The sequence below is a fragment of the Benincasa hispida genome, chromosome 6, assembly GCF_027475165.1.
Source record: "Benincasa hispida cultivar pf3 chromosome 6, pf3_genome.v1.1, whole genome shotgun sequence".
Classification (NCBI taxonomy): Eukaryota; Viridiplantae; Streptophyta; class Magnoliopsida; order Cucurbitales; family Cucurbitaceae; genus Benincasa; species Benincasa hispida.
Genome location: NC_143483.1, coordinates 49,446,898 through 49,468,920, shown reverse-complemented (window position 1 = coordinate 49,468,920; position 22,023 = coordinate 49,446,898). Strand labels below are relative to the sequence as shown.

Here is a 22,023-nt window from a genome sequence, read left to right as displayed (position 1 = left end):
TCTGGCCTTCTCTTTGTCGTCCCCATAAAGATTTCGGTATCTCTCCAAAAAAGAAGAAGGAAAAAAAAACTATTCTCTCTCCAATCAAATAATGCAATACAAGATTCTCAACAATAATATTAATTTCTTCGTTTTTTTTCCCCTTGACCAACCCAGTCCCTGCCCTACGAACAAACTAAATCCCCTATGTTTTAGTTAAATTATGGAGCTAAACATATATTTTAGTTTTGAAAATTATTTTAATTTAATTTTTTGGTTAGTACACTTAATTAATATTATGTCATATCAATCATTTTTAATATAGTTACAAAATAGCCGAGGACTAAATTGTTAATCTAAGTTTACGTTGGTTCCTTTGTTTTTTTTTTTTTTTTTTTTTTTTTTTTCCTTCTCTTGGTGGTTGAAAATATCCCCATTCATATTTAATAATTTCTTAAAGAAGGTGTAGTATTTAGTTGTGTGTTCTTCATCAGTTAGGGTTGTTACTTTCGAATATACCTTTTGGTTTAGTGTCATTTCTCTTGGGAACTAAGTAAAGAGTGAAGATTGTTGTCTATGAACTAATAGAAGCGGTGTGGATATCTCATTCTATGAGATTTTGCTATGATCATTGAGACTAAGTTGTAATCTAAATATATTGTAGAAGCGTTTGAGTCTTTGAGAGGCTTTTTGTCCATTAGTCTTGAGATGTTCTCTAGACTATTTTGGTGTGAAATAGAGTATTTAATGAAAGCGATTTTCACATTTTTGGGGACCTAACCTATTCATTTGAAGGGTTATTCTTACAAAATAAGGAAACATTATGACTACAGTTGAGAGAGAGTTTCACACTTAGGAGGAATCTAAATTATTTTTCACGAAAAGCTATATTGTTTGTTAGACTATGTATAGATTCTTTTCAACATATAAGTAATACGTTGTATTGTTTAACTTCATATCAATAGGTTTTTTTTCTTAGGGTACACTACCTCCAGATATAGGTAATACTACATAATTATCTCAATACAATATAGTCTGTGACTTGTGACGGTATGTAATAGATATACGTAAATTTCAAAACTGAACACCAATTTGTTTCTATATTATAAAAAGTTTTATTATTGTCCGTATGGTTAGGTTGAAAGTTTTTAAAATTTTTAATATTACCTATTAATAATTTGAAAAGTCTAGTTCGATATTTACAGTCTAGAGTGAATTAATGTTCTAATTTGATTCCTACCTTTTTTAAAAATATAGATATATATATTATAATCTATACGATTTAATCTAAAATGTCACGTCATTTGAGTATAATGTAGGTGCCAATGAGTTGATACTTTCTAATTTATTTGAATATAATGAAGGGATAAGTAAAATATAGGAGAAGAAATGGATGTGTAGAAAATGATCTATAAATTATTTTTAGGATCAAACCAAACCTTTTAAAATCATAAAATCAAACTAAAATTAAGCTTAGACTAATGTAGGTTAATCTATCAATCATATTATTTCCAATAATGTTGTTTTCAAATATAAAAAAATAGCAATTTATTTATAAATATAACAAAATTTCATTGTCTCCCATTGATAATCAGTGAAATTTTGTTTTATTTATAAATGTTTTAAGTAATTTTGTCATTTTAAGATAATAATAATTATTTTTCCTTTATGATAAATTGTAGTATTTTAAAAAATTGGTAAATACGATACAAGAGAGAGTACTATTAAAGTCTAATATGCTTTAAGACTAAATTAATTCAGTCCAAGTTCTATTATGGTAGGCCAAAAGTGGAAAAGGTCAACTTCGAATTTTGCTATTGAAACAAGAAGGAATTTCTTTTAATTAAATATAATAATAATATAATTCAGCTGGAAAGCTAGTAATTGTGATAGAAAGCAAACTACACGAGGTTAGATAGAATTTTTGCCTTTTTGTTCAAAGGTAAGTAAAAGAAGTTTTTCAATAAAGAGAATATGTACCATCTTTGTAATAAACTCTCAACTCATTTTTATCGAGAACAAAACTATCCATGCTATTATAGTTTTGACATATTTTAAGGACTTTTCGTTTTTCTAAAAGGATGACTTTTTTTATTGTATTCTTCCTCTCATCTTTGATGAGTAGGTGAAGGGTACTTTTTTTATTGGTTGTTTTCCCGATTGTTTTTGTGAGTATAATTAGAGGTTTCAACATAAAAGACCTTAAAATAGGGGTTATATTACATTAATGTCTTAAACATTCTATACACACAATTGTGATTCTCTCTCCTCCATGCAAAGGCTTAGGGTCTCACGCCCATTAATGTTTCTTTTTTAAAAAGAAAAATCATTGACTCATCCACTTCCCCTTTCTTCCTCCTTCCTCCTCCCTCTCTTATCTCCTTCTGGTGATTTCACACCCCTCCGCTGCCGCGATTCGCTCGTCAGACTCGGTCGACTGCCGCCACCGCCGTTCACCAGTTCGACGTTAAGGAGAACTTTTCTTTTCTTTTCTTTTCTTTTTTTTTTAACCCTACATATATATATGTTATAAACCTCTAAGAGAATATGCATTCTTTTACTTGATATATGTGAATTATATATTGTTGTATATACCATTGTTTATTTGATATATTCTGTGATTTATTTTGAACATTAAGTTAATATGAGATTTATATATTGTTTGATAACTGATGAAGAAATTCAATTAAACAATATATACTCTTAATTTTATATATTGTAATATCTACTAATCATAATTTTGTATATGTTGCAAGGTATATTGATAATGTTTCAAGGTATATGTTAGAATATAAAAATTAAGTGAGAATACTGTAAATGAAATTTATGTTATATACTGTGATTTATGTCTAACATTAAGCCAATATTATTTATATATCGTAGTACATTTTATATATTAGTTTATACAGTGATTTATGTCAAGTATTGAATCAATCTCTAATTTATATACTCTAGTATATTTTATATATTAATTAGAATATTTTCAAATATCTAACCAAATGTTCTGAGGTATATTTTTAATAGTCATGAATTCGTAAAAAAAATACGTGAAACCAACAAAAAATAAAAATAAAACTTCATTAAATGCATTTTCTCTCTCCAATTAAATTAAATAAAGAGGAAAATCTCAAGAAATAAATGGATTTTCTCTTTCCATTTGAAAATATGAAAAAAAAAATCATATTAAATACATTTTCTCTCTCCATAACAAATGCAGTTTCCCTCTCCAACACTAAGAAAGTTCCGAAAATAAGGAAATATATATAAAAATTGAGAATAAAAATAATAAAAAAGGGTAAATTTGTCAAAAAAAAAAAAACTAAAAACTAAAAACCTTTATTAAAAAAAAAAAATCAAATTTAAAGATATTTTTGAAATATGTGACGTAAAGAGGATGTTTTAAGTAAAAATCTCTTATAATTATTATACCTTTGTTTGGTTCTTTTAATAAAACCAATATTTTTAGAGCAACTAACCATCTTCTTTTATATCATTTTTAAGGTTGAAAACCAAACAAGTCACTATTTGGGCATGTGGGGAAGGCATTGCTTAGTTGTTTTCATGAAGATATTGCCAGCAATTTATATTATTTGATGGTCTTTTTTATATATTTGTGTGTGTATATATATGTATATGATTTTATGATTTTATTTTTACTTGATATGAATCAATTTATATTTTAGTGGTAATTTTGAATTTAGTTCATAGTTTTCGACCAAATAAAGGTACGTATTCATCAGTTAAAAACAATCCTTTTATGTCTAGTCTCAAAATAAAATTATGCATATTTAAAGTGGTGGCTTGGCTACACGTGTTTTTTTAAATAATAAATTTTAGCACAAATATTTTTATTATAAATATCACGATGGAAAATATTTAATAATAATAACATAATTTGGTGTTTGGTTATACACGGAGAAAATTAATTCTAAATTAGTTTTTTTAATTACTTTTAAAAAGGTGATTTTAACTTTATTGAAAATTATTGCCTCAAATTATTTTATAAAAAAAATTGTCTAAGAGTATGATATCAAATGTTCAAGTACAATGGAAATTATGAAGATAAAACGCACCGTCTTTTTATCTTTATCACATGTCTTTTTAACTAAACATAATTTTACCATTAAAATAATAAAATTATGTTATTTAAATATATAGAGATTGTTATCTCGCCCCGTACTATTAAACGAAATTATGACTGAAGGAAGACAAGTCTCCAAACTTATTGATGAGAAACTTGAAAAGTGTACAAAAAATAATCATATTTCTGATTTTTTTTTTCTTATTTATAATGGAAGACCTGAGGTTTGAACCGTGCGTTTTGTGGCGTAAATTTTATTATTATTATTATTATTATTATTTTCTTTAACTTTATAGCACAAAAAATATATATTATAGTGGTTGCTACGATACCGAACTATATAATATATTAAAAGATTTTGAAAAGACAGGACCATTATTAACATGCGTTGTGCACATGCATCTCAAAGATTACATTTTTAATATCACAAAAACAACTATTAAATAGAACTTTGAGATTTTGATATTATCAGCAGCTCAATTTCAAATTTTTTTAATCCAATCAAACCTTGAAAAAAAATATTAAAAAAAATATTAAAATTTATATTATAGGGTTTGAGGGATTGAGAGACCCAGCTAATAGTTTAAAAAATGTAGGATATAAAATATGAGAGAGAAGGAGGCGATGGCTATTTGTTTACAAAATTTTGAATAAATTGGCAACTTACTCATTATTCAACAAATAATCTTTGACCTAAAGATCTCGTTTATGCATATTATCTATCTTGCCCCAAAATTATTGAAAGAGAAAGTTCGAGCATCCATGGAGTGTCTTCCATGGCCAATTTTTTATATATGAAAACTCAATATCTCATTTTTTATAACGATTTTTTTTTTTTAATTTTTATTTGTAGAAGTTATGTTTTTTTTTTTCTCTTACCATTTAAAGATTAAAGATAAAAGAGATAGACACATAAAGTATATGACATTGAAGACGATCAACAATATTGACAATATTCAGACGATCAATATAATATGTCTATCTCTTTATCTCGATGTTTATGTGTCATAGCCATTATGAGTCCCCAACTTATCTATTTACGTATTGTTCCTTTGCCTCTTGATTTTGGCATGTTATTCTCGATATTTTTTTTATTGGTCTTTAGCCTATTCTGACAATATTTTTGACATCTTGGCTTCTCTTTTGGTGGGCCATTCTTTTTATGGTAATAAGAAAGCTGTTTGACCGGCTATTTTGCATACTTTCTTCTAGACATTATGGGGTGATCGTGATAAGCGTTTCTGTAATGATTCCCCTTCTTCTTCTGATAGTTTTATGGATTTGGTTTTGTCTATTGAGTTGTATTGGCGCAAAACTAGGGAATCATTGTAATAAAAGTTATAACTTCACCCAATCAATGTTGGGATCATGACTATAAAACATTGATACGAGGCTCGTTGGATATCTAAAAACAAGTTACGATGTGTTTATATTACAAAGTGAATAATATCATATCACATTTGCCAAAGTGAGCTTAGCTCAGTGATATTGACAGACATTCTGATAAAAAAGTCAGAAGTTCAATTATTCATCCTACAATTGCATTTTAGAAATCCAGATAGGTAAATAATAATTCAGTTTGCATCATGGTCCAATATGTTTTTTTAGTTCAACAAGTAGGGGTAGAAAAAATCAGAATCTCCACCATACAGGTAAATTACTACTAAACTATGTTTATTTTGGTCATCATCAGGTCTAATATATATAAATATGAAATGAATTAATCAATGCACAATAAAATTATTAAAAAAAGAAAAAAGAAAAACAATGGTATCTTTTCCAGATTGGTAATGTACAAAATCTTAGGTATGTGAAAAACAAGTTAGGATTTATAAGGACAACATATAGTCGTCCTAAGGTTCAAAGTTTGTCCCAATTTGAGCAGACGTGTCACATAACCAGGGGAGAAGAAATGGAAAAATAAATAATTAATAATCGATAATCGATAAATAAATTAAAAATAAAATAGGAAAAACTATTGATTGATGTGTCTGAAGCATGTCTAAAACTCGATGAATAAGTACATTGGAGTATGTCCATTCTAGTTGCTATGCAGCTTTCGTACATACCATAGTACTCGACATTACAACCTTAATTTACGTTTGCTACCCCAAACATTATATTTTCAATTATTCTCTATACTATTCAATTTATGAAACTATTTTCATTTTCCTTTTATAAAGAATTGTTCTATGCTCCCGTCGCCTCATATTTAATTTGCCGACCCATATTTAAAATGTGTGTTGTTATTATTATTTTTTCAAATTCAAAATATTACCTTATAGTAGTTGCAATTATATCCTTCAACTTTCAATTATAAAAATCGAACCCTCAAATTTAGATAAGTATTAAAATTGGAATCTCAAAGTTATATACTTGTAAAAATTGTAACAATTATATATGTTTGAGGGTTTAATTTTTCTAATTTGAAAGTTTAATTTCTATTACTATGGTAAATTTGAGAGTCAAATTTTAATATTTGTAAAAATTCAAAGGCCTAATTTTTACCCTTAAAAATATAAGGGTTTAATTATAACTATCACCCCAATTCAAAATTAGTTATTATAATTTATCTTAATTAATAAGCTAGATTTGATTCGCAAAATTTTACCGTTGAAATAGGAAGTCTTTGAAACCCAATTTTGTGTGTAATATGGCGGTGATAAAATTGAAAAATTTAAAAATGAATTGTCCTATCATCAAATAAAAATTTAAAATATATATTTAACGATACACTAAGACTCAATTAATAATCATTTGATTTTTTATTTTTACTATTTGAAATCAAGCTTATAAATACTACTTTCGTGTATTGGTTTCTAAGTTTTTGTTGTTTACATAATTATTTTTTTTATAACTATTTGATTTTTAGTTTTTGTTTTTGAAAAGTAAGTCTATATACAAATTTTCTACCTCCAAATTTCTTTTTTAGTTATCTACTTTTTACTAATGGTTTAAAAAATAAAGACAAAATTTGAAAACTAAAAAAAATTATATTCTAAAATATTGTTTTTGTTTTTGGAATTTGACTAAAATTCAACGATTGTACTTGATAAATATGCAAATCATTAAGTACAGAGGAAATAAACTTAATTTTCAAAAACCAAAATTGAAAAATAAAAATGGTTACTAAACAAGACATTGGTTCTTTATTTTTTGTTTTTGAAGTTCTTATTGGTTTTTAAGTTTTTGTTGTTTACATTTTATAATTGCTTTCAATATCAAAATGAATTTTAAATGTCAAACTATTTACAGAAATAGAAAGAAAAAATACTGATAGATATTGATAGATTTTTATCATCTTCTATCAGTGATAGACTTCTATCAGTTTTTATTACTGATAAACACTAATAGACTTTTATCAGTCTCTATAAAAAAAGATTAAAATTTTACTATTTTATGTATATAATTTTTCTTATTTTTCTAGTTTTGAACATCTACCATTTTGAAAACTAAAAAGAAATAATAAAAACTTATTTTTGGAATTTGAAATTTGACTAAAAATTTAAATATTTACTCACTAATATAAAAACCATGAATAAAAAATTGTGAAAAAACCTAGAATGGAAAAAAATGGTTATCAAAGATAATGGTTAAGTGCAAAATCGTATGGATACGATCCTCATTTTGCATCTTGATCAATTGGATCGTTTCTTTGTAGATTCCGATACGAAGCTTTTGTAGATGTGTTTCTGGGTATTCCTTTAGCATTTCGTCCGAGAGAAAGAGTTCCTCTAATTCTATAACTTTTTTTATAATACTCTTTTCTTGAATACCATTCACAAAAATTTCGGATTGACCAGTATTCCACCAATTAGTAACCCAAGATTCTAGGCTTTTATTAAATGAAAGAGAGATCCACCGGGGCAAAAATACTATAGATGCAAGATATAGAAGGGGAATGAATGCTTTCTTTTTTGCCATTTTTTCGTCTTTGATTTTTTAACTTTTAAGAAAAAAAAAATAGAAACTTTTTTTTAATAAAAATGTTAGTTGACCTAACTTGACTGATCTTGACCGTGGAAATGGATCGAACGGTCGAAAATGATCGAATGCTTCGGTTCATTTTGGTGGGCCCCACGAAATGGAATGCCATATGTGAATCTTCACTGTGTTCCTCTTCTTCCTTAAAATAATAATAATAATAATAATAATAATAAATGTTAAATTTTTGTAGCGCGTGTATTTCATGACTCTTATTTCTAGAAAGTAAATAAATAAAAGTATCCGAACTCGAAGTCAGTCCTTCCGAGTAGCGAATCTTCGAAAAAGGAAGACAAACTCAACGCAACGACGTCGTCAAGTTCGACCTCACCAAACCAAACTTAAGATAACTCTTTTCCATTTTTATATTTCTAAAACAAACCAATTCATTCTAATCTATTCGTACCTACCCAATTTTAGATCATCTATACAAATTACAGGTTTAATATCTTAATTTTATTTTTATCTTAATACTTTTAAGAAAGTGTTTAAGTAATTAAGTCCTTGTAATTTCAATAAAATTTCTAATATATTGTAGAGAGTATAATAAAACAACTATAAGGATGAGATTGAACCTTCAACATCTAAGCTAAAAAACCATATCAATTACTGTTGAACTACTTACTATACAGTAAATAGTCTAATATCAAAAATAGCTCTCTACCTTATTATATATATTTTAGATTTTACTAATCTATATACAAAAGAAAGCCAAAGCTTCATTAAATAAAGGAGAAGAAATTAATATCAAATATCAATTTTGAAAGTGAATGAACGCATGGGTTATTGAACTTTGAGGTTTGTGACTATTTGACTACTAATCTTTTAAAATTATAAACTTAATCTTTAAATATTTTATATTATTTTAAAATTTTCATATTTATTTAGGCACGAAAGTGAAAGTTTAGAGTTTTATTTCTAACCTGAAAACTAAATATATCCAATTAATTAATAATTTTATTTTTTAGATTTTGAAATAATAGATACTTAAAATTAAAAGTTGATTGACGCTTTTAACCCAAACATTTTTAAAGGTAAAAGATCCCTTAAATACAAAATTACAAATGGCAAGATTTATTTGATCGACGACTCAAAAGACGACTTGGACAAGGAAAATTACGGCGGGGTTTTTTTTTGGGTTAAATGACTACAATATCTCTAAAATGATTAAATTAAAGTTAAAAATCACAAATTGATTAGGTGGGAAGTTGAATGAAACTTTGTAGGATTTGATTTTATATTTACATAACGTATTGAAAAGTGGGAATTCTTAGAATGTTAGTAGTTTAATAGCTTGAAATAAATAAAGAAATAAATAAAGTGTAGGGTTGAATTTAAAAAGTGTTTTTGTCGTTATGTTGACTGTAAATCCCTATAAATATTCCCTTAGCAACTCACCAATTTCTTACCAACAAACAAACACATTAAAACCCATTTTCTTTTTGTTCATCTTCATCTTCATCTTCATCTTTCGAATTTTTCTCTACAGATCCGAAAATGAATGAGAATCTTCCAATTCCAGCTTATTTCATAATCACTTTTTTCATAAGCCGTTTAAAATCAAGCATAAACAAATCCAAGGCATGGACAGCCTTAAACCACCAACCAAACACCCTCCGACACGATCCCGAAGCTTTAACCTTAGCCTCCTCGGATTACGGCAACATGGTTAAAGAAATCCCTGCTGCAGTTCTCGAACCATCCTCAATAAACGGCGTCGTTCACCTAATCTCTTATGCTTACAACAATTCCGCTCCGTTTCAAATAGCCGCAAGAGGACAAGGACATTCCGTACGAGGTCAAGCAATGGCCAAAAACGGCGTCGTTATCGACATGTCGGCGCTTCGCCGGAATCGGAAAACCCCCGGAATCGTTGTCTCCCGCCGTTGGACTACGGGGGAATTTTACGCTGATGTTGGCGGGGAACAGCTGTGGATTGACGTGTTGAATGCCACGTTGGCGTATGGGGTCACGCCAGTTTCGTGGACGGATTATTTGTATATCACGGTCGGGGGGACGTTATCAAATGGAGGGATCAGCGGGCAGAGTTTCCGGTACGGTCCGCAGGTCAGCAATGTGGTGGAGATGGATGTCGTTACTGGTACGGAAACAATTAATTTAGTAAACTTAGTATATATTATTAAAAAAAAAAAATGAAATCTATTTTTCTTTTTGTTCACATTATATTATATTATGAAAGGCGACAAGTTTGAGTACAGACATTTTTCTACCTATCATTAAATGATGTGAGAAATTGAAGATGTTCGTTACTGGGTGGTCCCTTAGTTTGAAACCTAAATTTAATTATGTAAATAAAAAAAATATTATGTGTGTGTATTCTTCAAATTAAACCAGGTGTTTCTAGTGGACTTTTTTTTTTTTTTTTTTTTCTCTTAAGTTATTGGGTTGCATTGCGTGCATGCAATTGATTTTATGGGGTTTTAATTTAATTTTAATTAATTTTATTGGAATTATATTTTATTTTTATTTTTTTTGTAGGGAAAGGGAATATGGTGACTTGCTCTCCCAAAAGGAATTCTGAGCTTTTCCATGCGGTTCTTGGAGGGTTGGGTCAATTTGGAATTATTGCTCGGGCAAGAATCGCTTTGGAACCGGCTCCAACTAGGGTATTTTTTTTTCCTTTTTAATTTAATATTTTTCAAAATTTTCCAAAAACAAAACAAATGTTTGTTTATTTAATTTCATTGTGAGACCATGTAAAAAAAAAAAAATAGAAGAAAGAAATTATTCAATGAAGTCATCACAGTTGACTGCTTCATAAAATCTTTGGAGGTAGATTCAAAAGTCTGCATATCCTCTAATTAATAATCACTAAAAGATATAAATTTGAGGTGAAAATTACCAACTATAAACACACTTTTTATCGTCTTAATTTATTGTTTTATTATCTATTTTTTTTCCAATATTTTAAAAAAATAATCTAAATTTCGATAACTTAAAAAAAAAAATTCTTAAAAGGAAATTCTAAATTTAGTTGCAAATTTAACACTTTTACTTAAAAAATATGAAAATCATGGTAAGAAATTGGAAAGAGATAGACTTGATAAAAAAAAAAAAAAAAAATCAAATCGTTATTAAATGAGGTGTAAAAGTAAATCATCATCAAATGAGGTATAAATTTATCATTGTAAAAAATTGAGAAGAAATAAACTTTATTTTCAAAAACTAAAAACTAAGGCCCATAACTATTTGATATTTTGTTATTTAAAAATTAAACCTACAAACATTATTTCCACCTCTAAATTTCTTGTTATATTTTCTATTTTTTTTTTACCAAAATTCAAGTTAAAAATTGAAAATTAAAAAAAGAAGTTTTTAAAACCTTGTTTTTATTTTTAGAATTTGATTAAGAATTGAGTTTAAAACATAAAGGAATATATTTAATTTTTTTAAAAAAAAAAAAACTAAAAATGAAATAGTTATGGAAGGTACGGAAATTTAAATATTTTTGGAGATAAAAGGGTGTTTCAAAGTTTGAAATAAGAAACTCATTTGTTGTTGGAATGACTATTGAAGTAGAGAATTTTAAGACCATATGACATATGGCATATGTTATATTTGGGTGTTTTCTCTTCTGTGGTTTGGAAGTTTTTGTAGTGTTTCTTATTTTGAATTTTATAATATATATAAAATTATATATAGTTTGACTTTGATTAGAAGTATGGAAGTATCTGTAGATTGTCCAATGAAAGCTTCCAAACAACCCTACATATCCTTGTCTTTGTTTGTGAGTGTTTCTGTCATTTCCAACCACCAAAAACGGTGTCGTATATGTAATACAGACAAATCCCGAATTAATTCTCGATTCGCATGTTTAACCCTTTCTTAACTGCATGCTTTGACCATTAATTTATCATTATCATTATTATTATTATTATAAATGCATACAATATTCATATTTTGTGGAATTAATTTAATTGCTTGTATAGGTTAAATGGGTACGAATGCTGTATAGTAACTTTTCCGCATTCACAAAAGACCAAGAGCGATTGATCTCATTGAATGGAAGGAAACAAACGAATGCACTTAATTATTTGGAGGGTTTGGTTCTGCTGCATCATGGCTCACCGGATAGTTGGCGCTCCTCATTCTTTCCACCGTCCGATCATCCCAGAATAATCTCCCTGGCCAATCAAAACTCTGTCATTTATTGCCTTGAAGTTGTTAAATATTATGATGATCATACTCAATCTACGATAGATAAGGTACTACTATACTATTTATATTACCATTTTGGTTCATATATTTTAAATTTTGTTCATCATGGTTCTCCGTGCTATCAATTGTCTAATTTTAGTCTTTATAGTTTCAATAAATCTTAAATTTAGTCGATCAAAGTTAACTTTACAAAAAAAAATGATTAAATGATAATAAATAATTTTTATGTAAAGAAATATAATACGTGAATATATTTCAAAATATACATAGCATATAACAAAAGATTTTAAAAAAATCAACAATAAACTAGCATTAGAGACTAAATTTAAGAATTATTGAAAGTATATGGACTGAAGGTATTCAGATTAAAATTAAACAAAACTTGAAGTATAGAGATCAAAATGGTATTATAACCTAATTAATTTTGATAATATATATATATATAATAATAATAATAATCTACATTTTCCCTATGATTTGTTAGAACAACAAATTAAAGATTCTACTTAATAATGCTTATTTTGTTTTGATGTTGTATTGTAGGAGCTTGAAGTATTACTAGAAGGCTTAGATTATGAGAGCGGGTTCAAGTTTGAGAAAGATGTGACATATGTTGAATTTCTAAATAGGGTTAGGAATGGAGAATTGAAGCTTAAATCTAAGGGGTTATGGGATGTTCCTCATCCATGGTTGAATCTATTTGTACCAAGATCTCGTATCTTGGATTTCGAATCGGGTGTTTTCAAGGACATAGTATTAAGACGAAACGTAACAAGAGGACCTATCTTGATATATCCAATGAATCGATCCAAGTAAGTTGTTCTTAAATCATCAGTTGATTTTGAAGATTAAATTGACTGATGAAGACAAATTTAATATGATATCATCTAATCGTTGTTATCAAATGTAGATGGGACGATAGAAACTCAACAGTAATACCAGATGAAGAAGTGTTCTACACGATAGGGTTTTTGCATTCAAGTGGGTTTGATGATTGGAAAAAGTTTGAAGAACAAAACCAAGAGATATTGGAATATTGCGGGAAATCAGGCATTGAAATCAAACAATATCTTCCACATTACAAAACACAGACACAATGGATCCAACATTTTGGTTCCAAATGGACAACTTTCCGAGATAACAAATTCAAGTTTGACCCTAAACATATTCTCTCTCCAGGACAAAACATTTTCAATTCCTGAATTTTATTTTTTATTTTTCATTTTTCATTTTTCCTCGCAGTGTAAGCAAATATATATATATATAGCTACGCAAAAAAGAAAAAAAATATTGTTGGGGTTAAATTATATAATATATTTTCAGCATTATTGTATCTAATTCAACCCTAAATTATAAAAGGAGTCATGGCAAATATAGCAATCTAAGACTTTTTTTTTTTTTTTTTTTTTATTTTTTGGAATTAATTTGTCTCAAAAAGTAGCTATAATTGTTTATGTCAAGTATTAACAATTATAAAATAATACAAAATAATTTACATATATAGCAAAATTTAGATTCAACTTTCAGAGTGTATCGGTGATATAGTGTATCAGTGATGACTATATCACCGATAGGAGTCCATCAGCAATGGTGTATATTATTGATAAGATTATCAGTAATAGAGTCTATCATTTATTAACTTTGCTATATTTGCAACTATTTAAAGTTGTTATACATTTAATTATTATTTCTAAATGTGCTATCCATTGCAATTATCCAATTATCTAAATATATTTAGATAAAGTTGGTATTGCATAGTATGGTGGTATAATTGAAATGTATTGAAAGTTCAAATTTACATAATAAATATATATTATTATTGCGCTAAAAAAAAAATATAATTAACTACAATTTTCCTTTATGGTTTGTAAGGATTGATTGTTGAGATACTCAGATTCAATTTTTGGAATTAGAACGAATGCAAATACAGTATTCTAAAAATTGAGAATTGTTCAAAATTTATACGTAATGTTTTGATAATTGACCTTTTGAAGTAATTTTATAGTTGAAAAACACCTTTAAAGCTAGCTCAACGCTATGCATACTTTACACCAATCTATGCTGATAAATTAGTTTAAATGTGTAAATCAAACTTTAAAGAATTCAAAATTATTATGCACAAAATTGAAATGTGTCTAATAATATAGGACATTCAACTTTTCCATTTTGTGTTCATTATAGTTTGCAAGTTTAAGAAAATATCAAAATTTAGTTAAAATTATAACTTAAATATTTTGAAAATTCAAAATTTTATTTGACATGGATTTCACCTAACATTTTTATGATCACTATTATGGTTAAATGATTTTGAAATTAGGCCAATTTACAATATTAACGTCATTCATTGATCGTGATTTAAAAAGTGAGTCTCAATTTATTATGTTTTGTTGATGTTTACCATGATTTTGTAATTGTAATAAAATGTGGGTCCTACCATGAAATCTATAATCAAATATTGTAATATGATTCAAAAGGTAATCAATAAAATTAATTTTGAAAATTATGTGGCTAAATTTTATCGGTAAGACCATGTTATTGATGTTATTATTCATAAAAAAAACATGAAACAAATCCAAGATTTTAGAATATGGTCGATATTGGTAAGACCAATTAATTTTGAAATTGTGTTGCTGCTTTTTTTTTTTTTTTCCCTTATTTCTTTTTGGGTAAAGAAAAGCAAAACAAACAAATGGAGGATTTTTTTTTTCTTTCTAATTTGTTGAATGAGAGAATCTGAGCCAAATTGGAGGAAAATTTTTTGTTAAGCAGATAATAAAAACCTTAGCTTATCGATGTCATTTGCTCAATAATAATATTGATAAATAAAATTTAAAAAATCCAAAATTTTGGTATAATATTTATCAGTATCTATAAAAAAAAAATCAAAATTTTAGGATGTTATAAAAAAAATGGGATGTTATTTGCTATTAAAAAAAATCCGGGATAAAAATACACACCAATGATAACAGTCAAATAAACAACATTAATAGTAATTAAATAACATTTATAAAATAGTTAAGTAAAATGTTAAAAAACAATCTAATTATTTTTGTCATTGAAATCAATAAAAGTCCATTACGTTTACACCATTTTTCATTCGATGCCATAAACATGGCTTTAATTTTCTTCAAAAAGCTGGTAGTTTCTTGTCATATCAGTAAAGATCTTTAAAAGATTTGAAATGGAAATAAACGTTTTGAATGTGAGAGTAAATATGTCGAATTAGCTGGGCTTTTATTATTTATTTATTTATTTATTTCTTTTCTTAAACACTTTTCACAAGAGCAATAAAAATTGGGTTATAGGTTGTAACCTGTAAGACAGACTATATTATTTATACCATTTTCAAAGCAAAAATGTGAAACAATATTAATGAACTTTTTGAATAAATGTCATAAATGATTGATCCCCAAGGGAGAGGGAAACAAAAACCACTGTAAGGGGACGTTTGACACGCAGAGTTGAATTGTGTTGAATTGGTAATTATTATAAATAAGAGAAGAATAATTGAGAGAATGCAAATAACGAGGTGAGAAATGTGAGTTAACACGAATAACGAGGTAATAAACATTTTTAATAATTGTGAATCAAATGGTGGGTGAGTTTTTTTTACTCACCCAATCCAACCCAACTTGAAGGGTCAAACACCCCTTGAAAGTATACCATTTATACCATAGAATTCCCTTAAAAAAACTTAAGATTCAGGTTAGCCATGAGCATAGTACCCAAATGTGGCAAGGTTAAAATAACACAAGACGATAAAAACACCCTAGGTCGATTCCTCTTAAAAGAAAAGGGAGGGTACCATACTCAAACTATGTCACACAAATCTAGTTGCCATCAAACATATTTGTAGGACATTTGAGGAGTACTAAATTGGTGAATTGTCTTTCAGGACACGATCACACGACTTCTCTGTAATCAGATCATGCAAATTAGAATAACAATAAATGGCATGACATTCATTTCTCAAATTGGAGCATTAATAGTTTTATTAGCTCGATTTGATGTAAAGTATTTTATAAATTTTAATTGGAGAAATTACATTGTAGGACAAATACATTTTAAGATACCAAAGTTATGACTTCAACTTTTTTGTAATTATAGGCGTGACAATCACATACAAATCAAATAACAATTACGTAACAATCATATAAAAAATCAAATAGCAATTAAATTTTTAAGAAAAGATTTTTTGCCATGTTTTTTCTATAAAAAAAGTAAAACTTAAAGACACGCGTCCAATTTTTAATGTATTTTTTTTTATTAAAATTGCAATGACTCCTTTTTAATTATTACACAATATAAGTAAATAAAACTAAACTTTGCCGACACATCCAAGACTCGATCGGGAACCCCCTAGCTGAGTAAGACAAAACGTGCGATCAGATGTTGAGAGAAGAAAAGTTTGAAAAATAAAACTTTTGTCCCTAAAATTTTGTAGTCTTATTAACTTTCTCTCTCAAATTTAAATTTTTATACATGAAATCTTTTTTAGTTCAATCTTCAAATTAAAAGTATTTTTATTAATTTTGAAAGTTCTTAAAATATTTTTTTAAAATAAATAAATATATATATATAAATATAAATGTTTAAAATATAAGAGTGCTTTTAAGCAATATTAGTTAAAGATACGTGCAATGCACGTGGTTTAAAATGTTTATAATGTTTATGACATAAAATATTTGTAATTTTTTTTTTTTTACATAATTTTTATGATAAAATTTAAATTTTGATTGAGAATTTATTTTTCTTTGAGTTCAATAAATAACTTATCATCAATGTAAAAAAGAAAATACCTAAAACTATATATTTATTGTAAATGTAAAACTATCTATTTATTGTTTACTGTACGATATATTTATTAAAAATTATATCATGTAATTATGAATTTTAAAGAATTTTATTTCTTACTTAGAAAAAAACAAATTTGAATCAATGGTTCAATTGAAAAGTGAAAACAACCGAAACAATCTAATTTGTATAACCATGATTTGATAATGGTTTTACATTTAAAAAAAAAATTAAAATTGTGAAAATTAAATATATATATTTCTTCTTCATTCAAATCAAAATATAAGTAACAAGATTGTATTAAAAAAAAATTGAGACATAATTGTTAATGCAGAAATATGATTTTTGAATGGATACACTTGTAATTGAGTTTAAATTTTAAAATTTTGACATGAATAAAAGTAAAAAAAGAGAAAAAGATTATAAATTAGATGAGATGACTAAAATTTAAATACATGTGATGTAATTAAAGTGAAATTGTAAAATAAAATTGGTAAGAAAAATAGACAAAATAAGATAACTTTTTATTTGATCTTATTTGTTTACATTAGTCACATTTATTTCTATGTTCTCTATATTTTGTCCTCATAGAGTGATTTCTAAGGATAGAAAAAAAGAATATATTTTACAAAAGTGATTAAAAAAATATGCATGAATTAACAATTAAATTTATTAATCTGGAAGAAAAAATATAAAAGTTTACTATATTTACCGAAAAGGTCTGAAATTGAAAAAAGAAAAAAGAGAAACAAACAAACAACTACAATAAATAATAAAATGAAAAGATATACACTCTTCAACAAAACAAAAAAAAGTTTGTATACAAACTCGCTATTTTAAGTTTTCATAAGCCATAAAAATTTAAATGTACTTTTATAAATAATGTCTTTTTAAGCATTTAGAATTTATCATGGTCATATTAGATACAAATTTACGAATTTAAATAGTTCAAATACTTTTAAGAGTATTGGGATCCGAGGAGTTGCCTCTTCCCATAATTTGTTTTATTTGGAAGAGTACGAACCTAAGCCCAAGCCCATATAGACAAGGACTAAATAATGCGTTCGGGCCCAAGCCCACTTTCTTGAATAGAAGCCTGGTCATTGTCCAGCCTCTCAACCAAATGGGCTTTAGTATCAGCGCCATGGCCCATTCATATCCAATAGAAATCCTTTCCTACGTGTCGCTATGTAATAATTTCAGAACCGTTTGGAAATATAATTATTAAAAAAATGAGAAAACATTAATTTCGTTCTCCCAAGACAACTGCAGGATAGGAGATTGAATTTTCGATTTCTTGGATTGAAGCGTCAAATTCATTTTGATCGTTCTCATCATAGTAATGATAATGAAAAAGAGACGTGTACCTCTAGAAAAATGTAGCCTATTAACTTTATAATAGAATTATATACTTAATATAAACATGTGATGAAAGAGTCAAGTTGGAAAATTATTCGATGCAACTTTTAGATCCATATGAAACTATAAATTATTTTTCTCTTTCTTCGTTATAAAAAAGTAGAAATATTTTGCGGTTGGGTTCAACTTGAGATGAGAGATAAAATCAAAATGAAACTTAATCGAAGCAACGTACAAATTGCAAGCAGTTATGTAATTCTGTAATATTAATTACATGTAAATCATATGATTATATTGTATATTAATAATAAAAGTAAGACATACAATATCAACAGACGTTGCAATATTACCACTATCACTGAATCGTGATGGTGACGATATCTATTCACACTGTAAAGTTGCAAATTGAAATTTTAATTTTGTTTAGATCAGTTTTGTTTGTTTCTATGTGCAACACTCATTTGAATTTGAGGAGTACAACGAAAATACGAATATGGAAAAAATAGTAATATATAATAAAATAAATAAATATTAAAATAAATTAAATATAATATATAAATTAACAAAATATAAATAAGAAATTTCTCTAAATTCTCCGTTTTTCCAATTTTCATGGACTTTATCCAATGTATATCTTCTAAGACCCACAAAATGTCATTATTTATAGATATTTTGGCAAGTAGAAGGTGGATTACATGAATAGTGTGTAATCTTGAGATACATGGACAACACATGAGGTAATAGATAAGTGACACGTGACTAATGAACACAAATAATGGGCATCTATATTACACATAATTTAACATATTTATATTACCCCTTAAATACCCATTATACATGAAATATGCCTCGTTAAAACTTTACTAGGAAAAAATCCACTAGGAAAAAAATCATAGTGAAGGAAAAAGAGTACATATTTCATATAGTCTGATACTCTTAAAAAGAATACAATACATTTACTCCCCCTCATAGAAACATCACATCACTTGAGGTCTATGAGTCGCTGCATTTCAATGTTGTGCACCAATTTTTCAAAGGTTGCGATTAATAATGATTTTGTAAATAAGTCTGCCAGGTTATCCTTCGAACAAATTTGTTGTACAGTGATGTCACTGTTTTCTTTAAGATCATAAGTATAGGAAAGTTTTGGTGAAACACATTTTGTTCTATCTTCTATCATCCTGTGATTTGGGATATGCATGTTGTGTTGTCTTCGTATAATATCGTTAGAAGATTTTTACTAAAAGACAAACCACATGTTCCAAGAATTTGCCGAGTCATTAATCTTACTCATACAAATTCTCAACTAGTCTCGTGAATTGTAGGAATTTCAGCATGATTTGAGGAAGTGGTTGTTATAGTCTATTTCACCGATCACCATGATATAGTAGTTCTTCCATATGTTAATAGATAACCTGTTTGAGATCTAACTTTGTGTGGATTAGATAACTATCCAGAATATGCATAGTCAACTAGATTAAAATTTGATTTATTTGAATAAAATAAATCCATGTTGATCGTTCATCAGAGATAACGGAGTATATACTTAATTTTGTTCCAATGTCTTTTTGTTGGAGAAAAACTATATCTTGCTAATAAATTTACTGAAAATGCATGATCTGTCTTGTATTATTAACAAGATACATAAGTGCACCAATTATACTAAGATATGGTATTTCAGGACCAAGAAGTTCTTCATTATCATCTCGAGGTCGAAAAATATCTTTCTTCACATCTAGTGGACGAACTTTCATTGAAATATTCAATGGATATGTTTTGTCCACATAAGATCTTTTCAAAAATTTTCCTGTATAAGTTGACTAATGAACAAATATCTTATCTGTTAAATGCTCAATTTGCAAGCTAAGGCAAAATTTTGTTTTTCCGAGATCTTTCATCTCAAATTCTTTTTTAAGATATTCTATTGCCTTTGAAAACTCTTCAGAAGTTCTAATTATATTTAAATCATCAACATATACAATTATAATAGCAAATCTTGACTGTCATTTCTTTATAAAAACGCATGGACATATTGGATTATTTTGATATATTTCTTTCAAAAAATATCCACTCAGGCAATTGTACCATATTCGTCCTGATTGTTTTAATCCATATAATGATCTCTGTAACTTTATTGAATACAATTTTCGGGAATTTGATTGATATGTTTTAGGTACCTTAAATCTTTCTGAGATTCTCATATAAATTTCATTATCAAGAGAACCATAGAAATATGCTTTGACTACATCAATAAGATGCATGTCCAGACATTCATATGCAGTCAGACCAATTACATAGATTAGAGTAATTGCATCCACCATAGGAAAATATTGAAGGAAATCGGATCTAAGATTTCCATGAGCAACGAAAATAAGATTATTCCAAATCACAATCATGAATGAACATAACATTTACGGTCGACTTCAAACAAATGGTTATACAATTCATACAGAAATTACAGTATGAAAAACTCAAATGAACAAAGAGACAAACTCTACGAACATTTGAAGATGTGTCTCCACGCTCCGTTGCACACGACCGCTCGAACAACAGCAACCTTGAATGCTCGATCTAACGCAACACAACACGAACTCTTCGCACTTGTCCTAAACGATCGCCTTGGCCACGAACTCCTCAGCAACACGAACGGCCTCAAGAAAACCTCGACGGTGTTGAGTTAAGTCTGACACCACCAACAAGGTGACCTTGGTATTCTCGGTGTGAGAATCCAGAGGGTGGGCTCCGTTCGGACTTGGTATGGGGTAGACAAAGGAGGAAACACCGATCGTATACACGACTGGACAAGTAGGAGATGGCGGAGACCTATCATATAGGTCGATGCCCAATCGTTTAGATAAAGCTAAGCGACCATCTAGCAAAAGCTATGCGATCGTTTAGCTCATCGTTTAGCTCGGTCTGTCACCTATAGACACTACACGATCGTTTACTTTGGGCAAGGCGATCGTCTAGCAAACCTATGTGATCGTTTAGTAAATACTGCACGATCGTTTAGCTCACCACTGCACAATCGTTTAGCTCGCCCAGCCGTTGTTTAGTAAATCCGTATTTACTTGACGACTACATGAGTTTCTTTTGCGCGAGAGAGAAAACTCAAAAAACTTTTCAAAAACTTCAACGTTTGTAAATCATTCTAAAATAGGAAAACCATTTTCCTTTTAAACTCACGGTTACCATGAATTCAATAACCACCCACTCACTTGGTTATTAAAGAAAAAGAATTAATTATCCAATAATTAATATTATTATAAATATAAATGATAACCAACTTATCATACTATATTTGTAACCTATACTTTTAAAGTTTCATCTCATGAAACATATAAACTATAGTTCTTTTTCTATTCCATGGTACTTAATGTAAATCTCATTTACATCAATCCTCCACTAGGTGTACCTCATACATCAAACTGATTATATCATATATAATCAAAATACCTCTTGTCAATTTGAATATTTCAAATCAACAGCAAGAATTGATCCTCAACTGAATCCATTGAGCTACCAAGGGGACCTTATGGACCTGTAGCTCGAAGCTCCAACGGTACGTGAATAACTGATTAAACTCTTTAGTCATAGGATCCACCATCCGTTAACTACCAGGCACTCCATTAAATACCGACAGCTGA

General features: G+C 27.9%; 1 protein-coding gene across 1 annotated transcript; it reads left to right on the top strand.

The window, feature by feature from the left end:
* Positions 1 to 9,440: 9,440 nt before the first annotated feature.
* On the top strand, positions 9,441 to 13,561 carry LOC120080114 (cytokinin dehydrogenase 3-like). The gene is made up of 5 exons (XM_039034674.2): positions 9,441 to 10,145; positions 10,544 to 10,671; positions 11,995 to 12,270; positions 12,767 to 13,035; positions 13,134 to 13,561. The coding sequence occupies exons 1-5, from the start codon at positions 9,542 to 9,544 to the stop codon at positions 13,423 to 13,425; spliced, it is 1,569 nt and encodes a 522-aa protein (XP_038890602.1). The 5' UTR covers positions 9,441 to 9,541; the 3' UTR covers positions 13,426 to 13,561.
* Positions 13,562 to 22,023: the final 8,462 nt, after the last annotated feature.

What these genes read in the sequence shown, in the direction of transcription:
- LOC120080114 (XM_039034674.2), top strand. Translation starts at nt 9,542, where the DNA reads ATGAATGAGAATCTTCCAATTCCAGCTTATTTCATAATCACTTTTTTC. An exon ending in GGAGATGGATGTCGTTACTG is followed by an intron (nt 10,146 to 10,543) that starts GTACGGAAACAA and finishes TTTTTTTTGTAG; the next exon opens with GGAAAGGGAATATGGTGACT. An exon ending in TGGAACCGGCTCCAACTAGG is followed by an intron (nt 10,672 to 11,994) that starts GTATTTTTTTTT and finishes TTGCTTGTATAG; the next exon opens with GTTAAATGGGTACGAATGCT.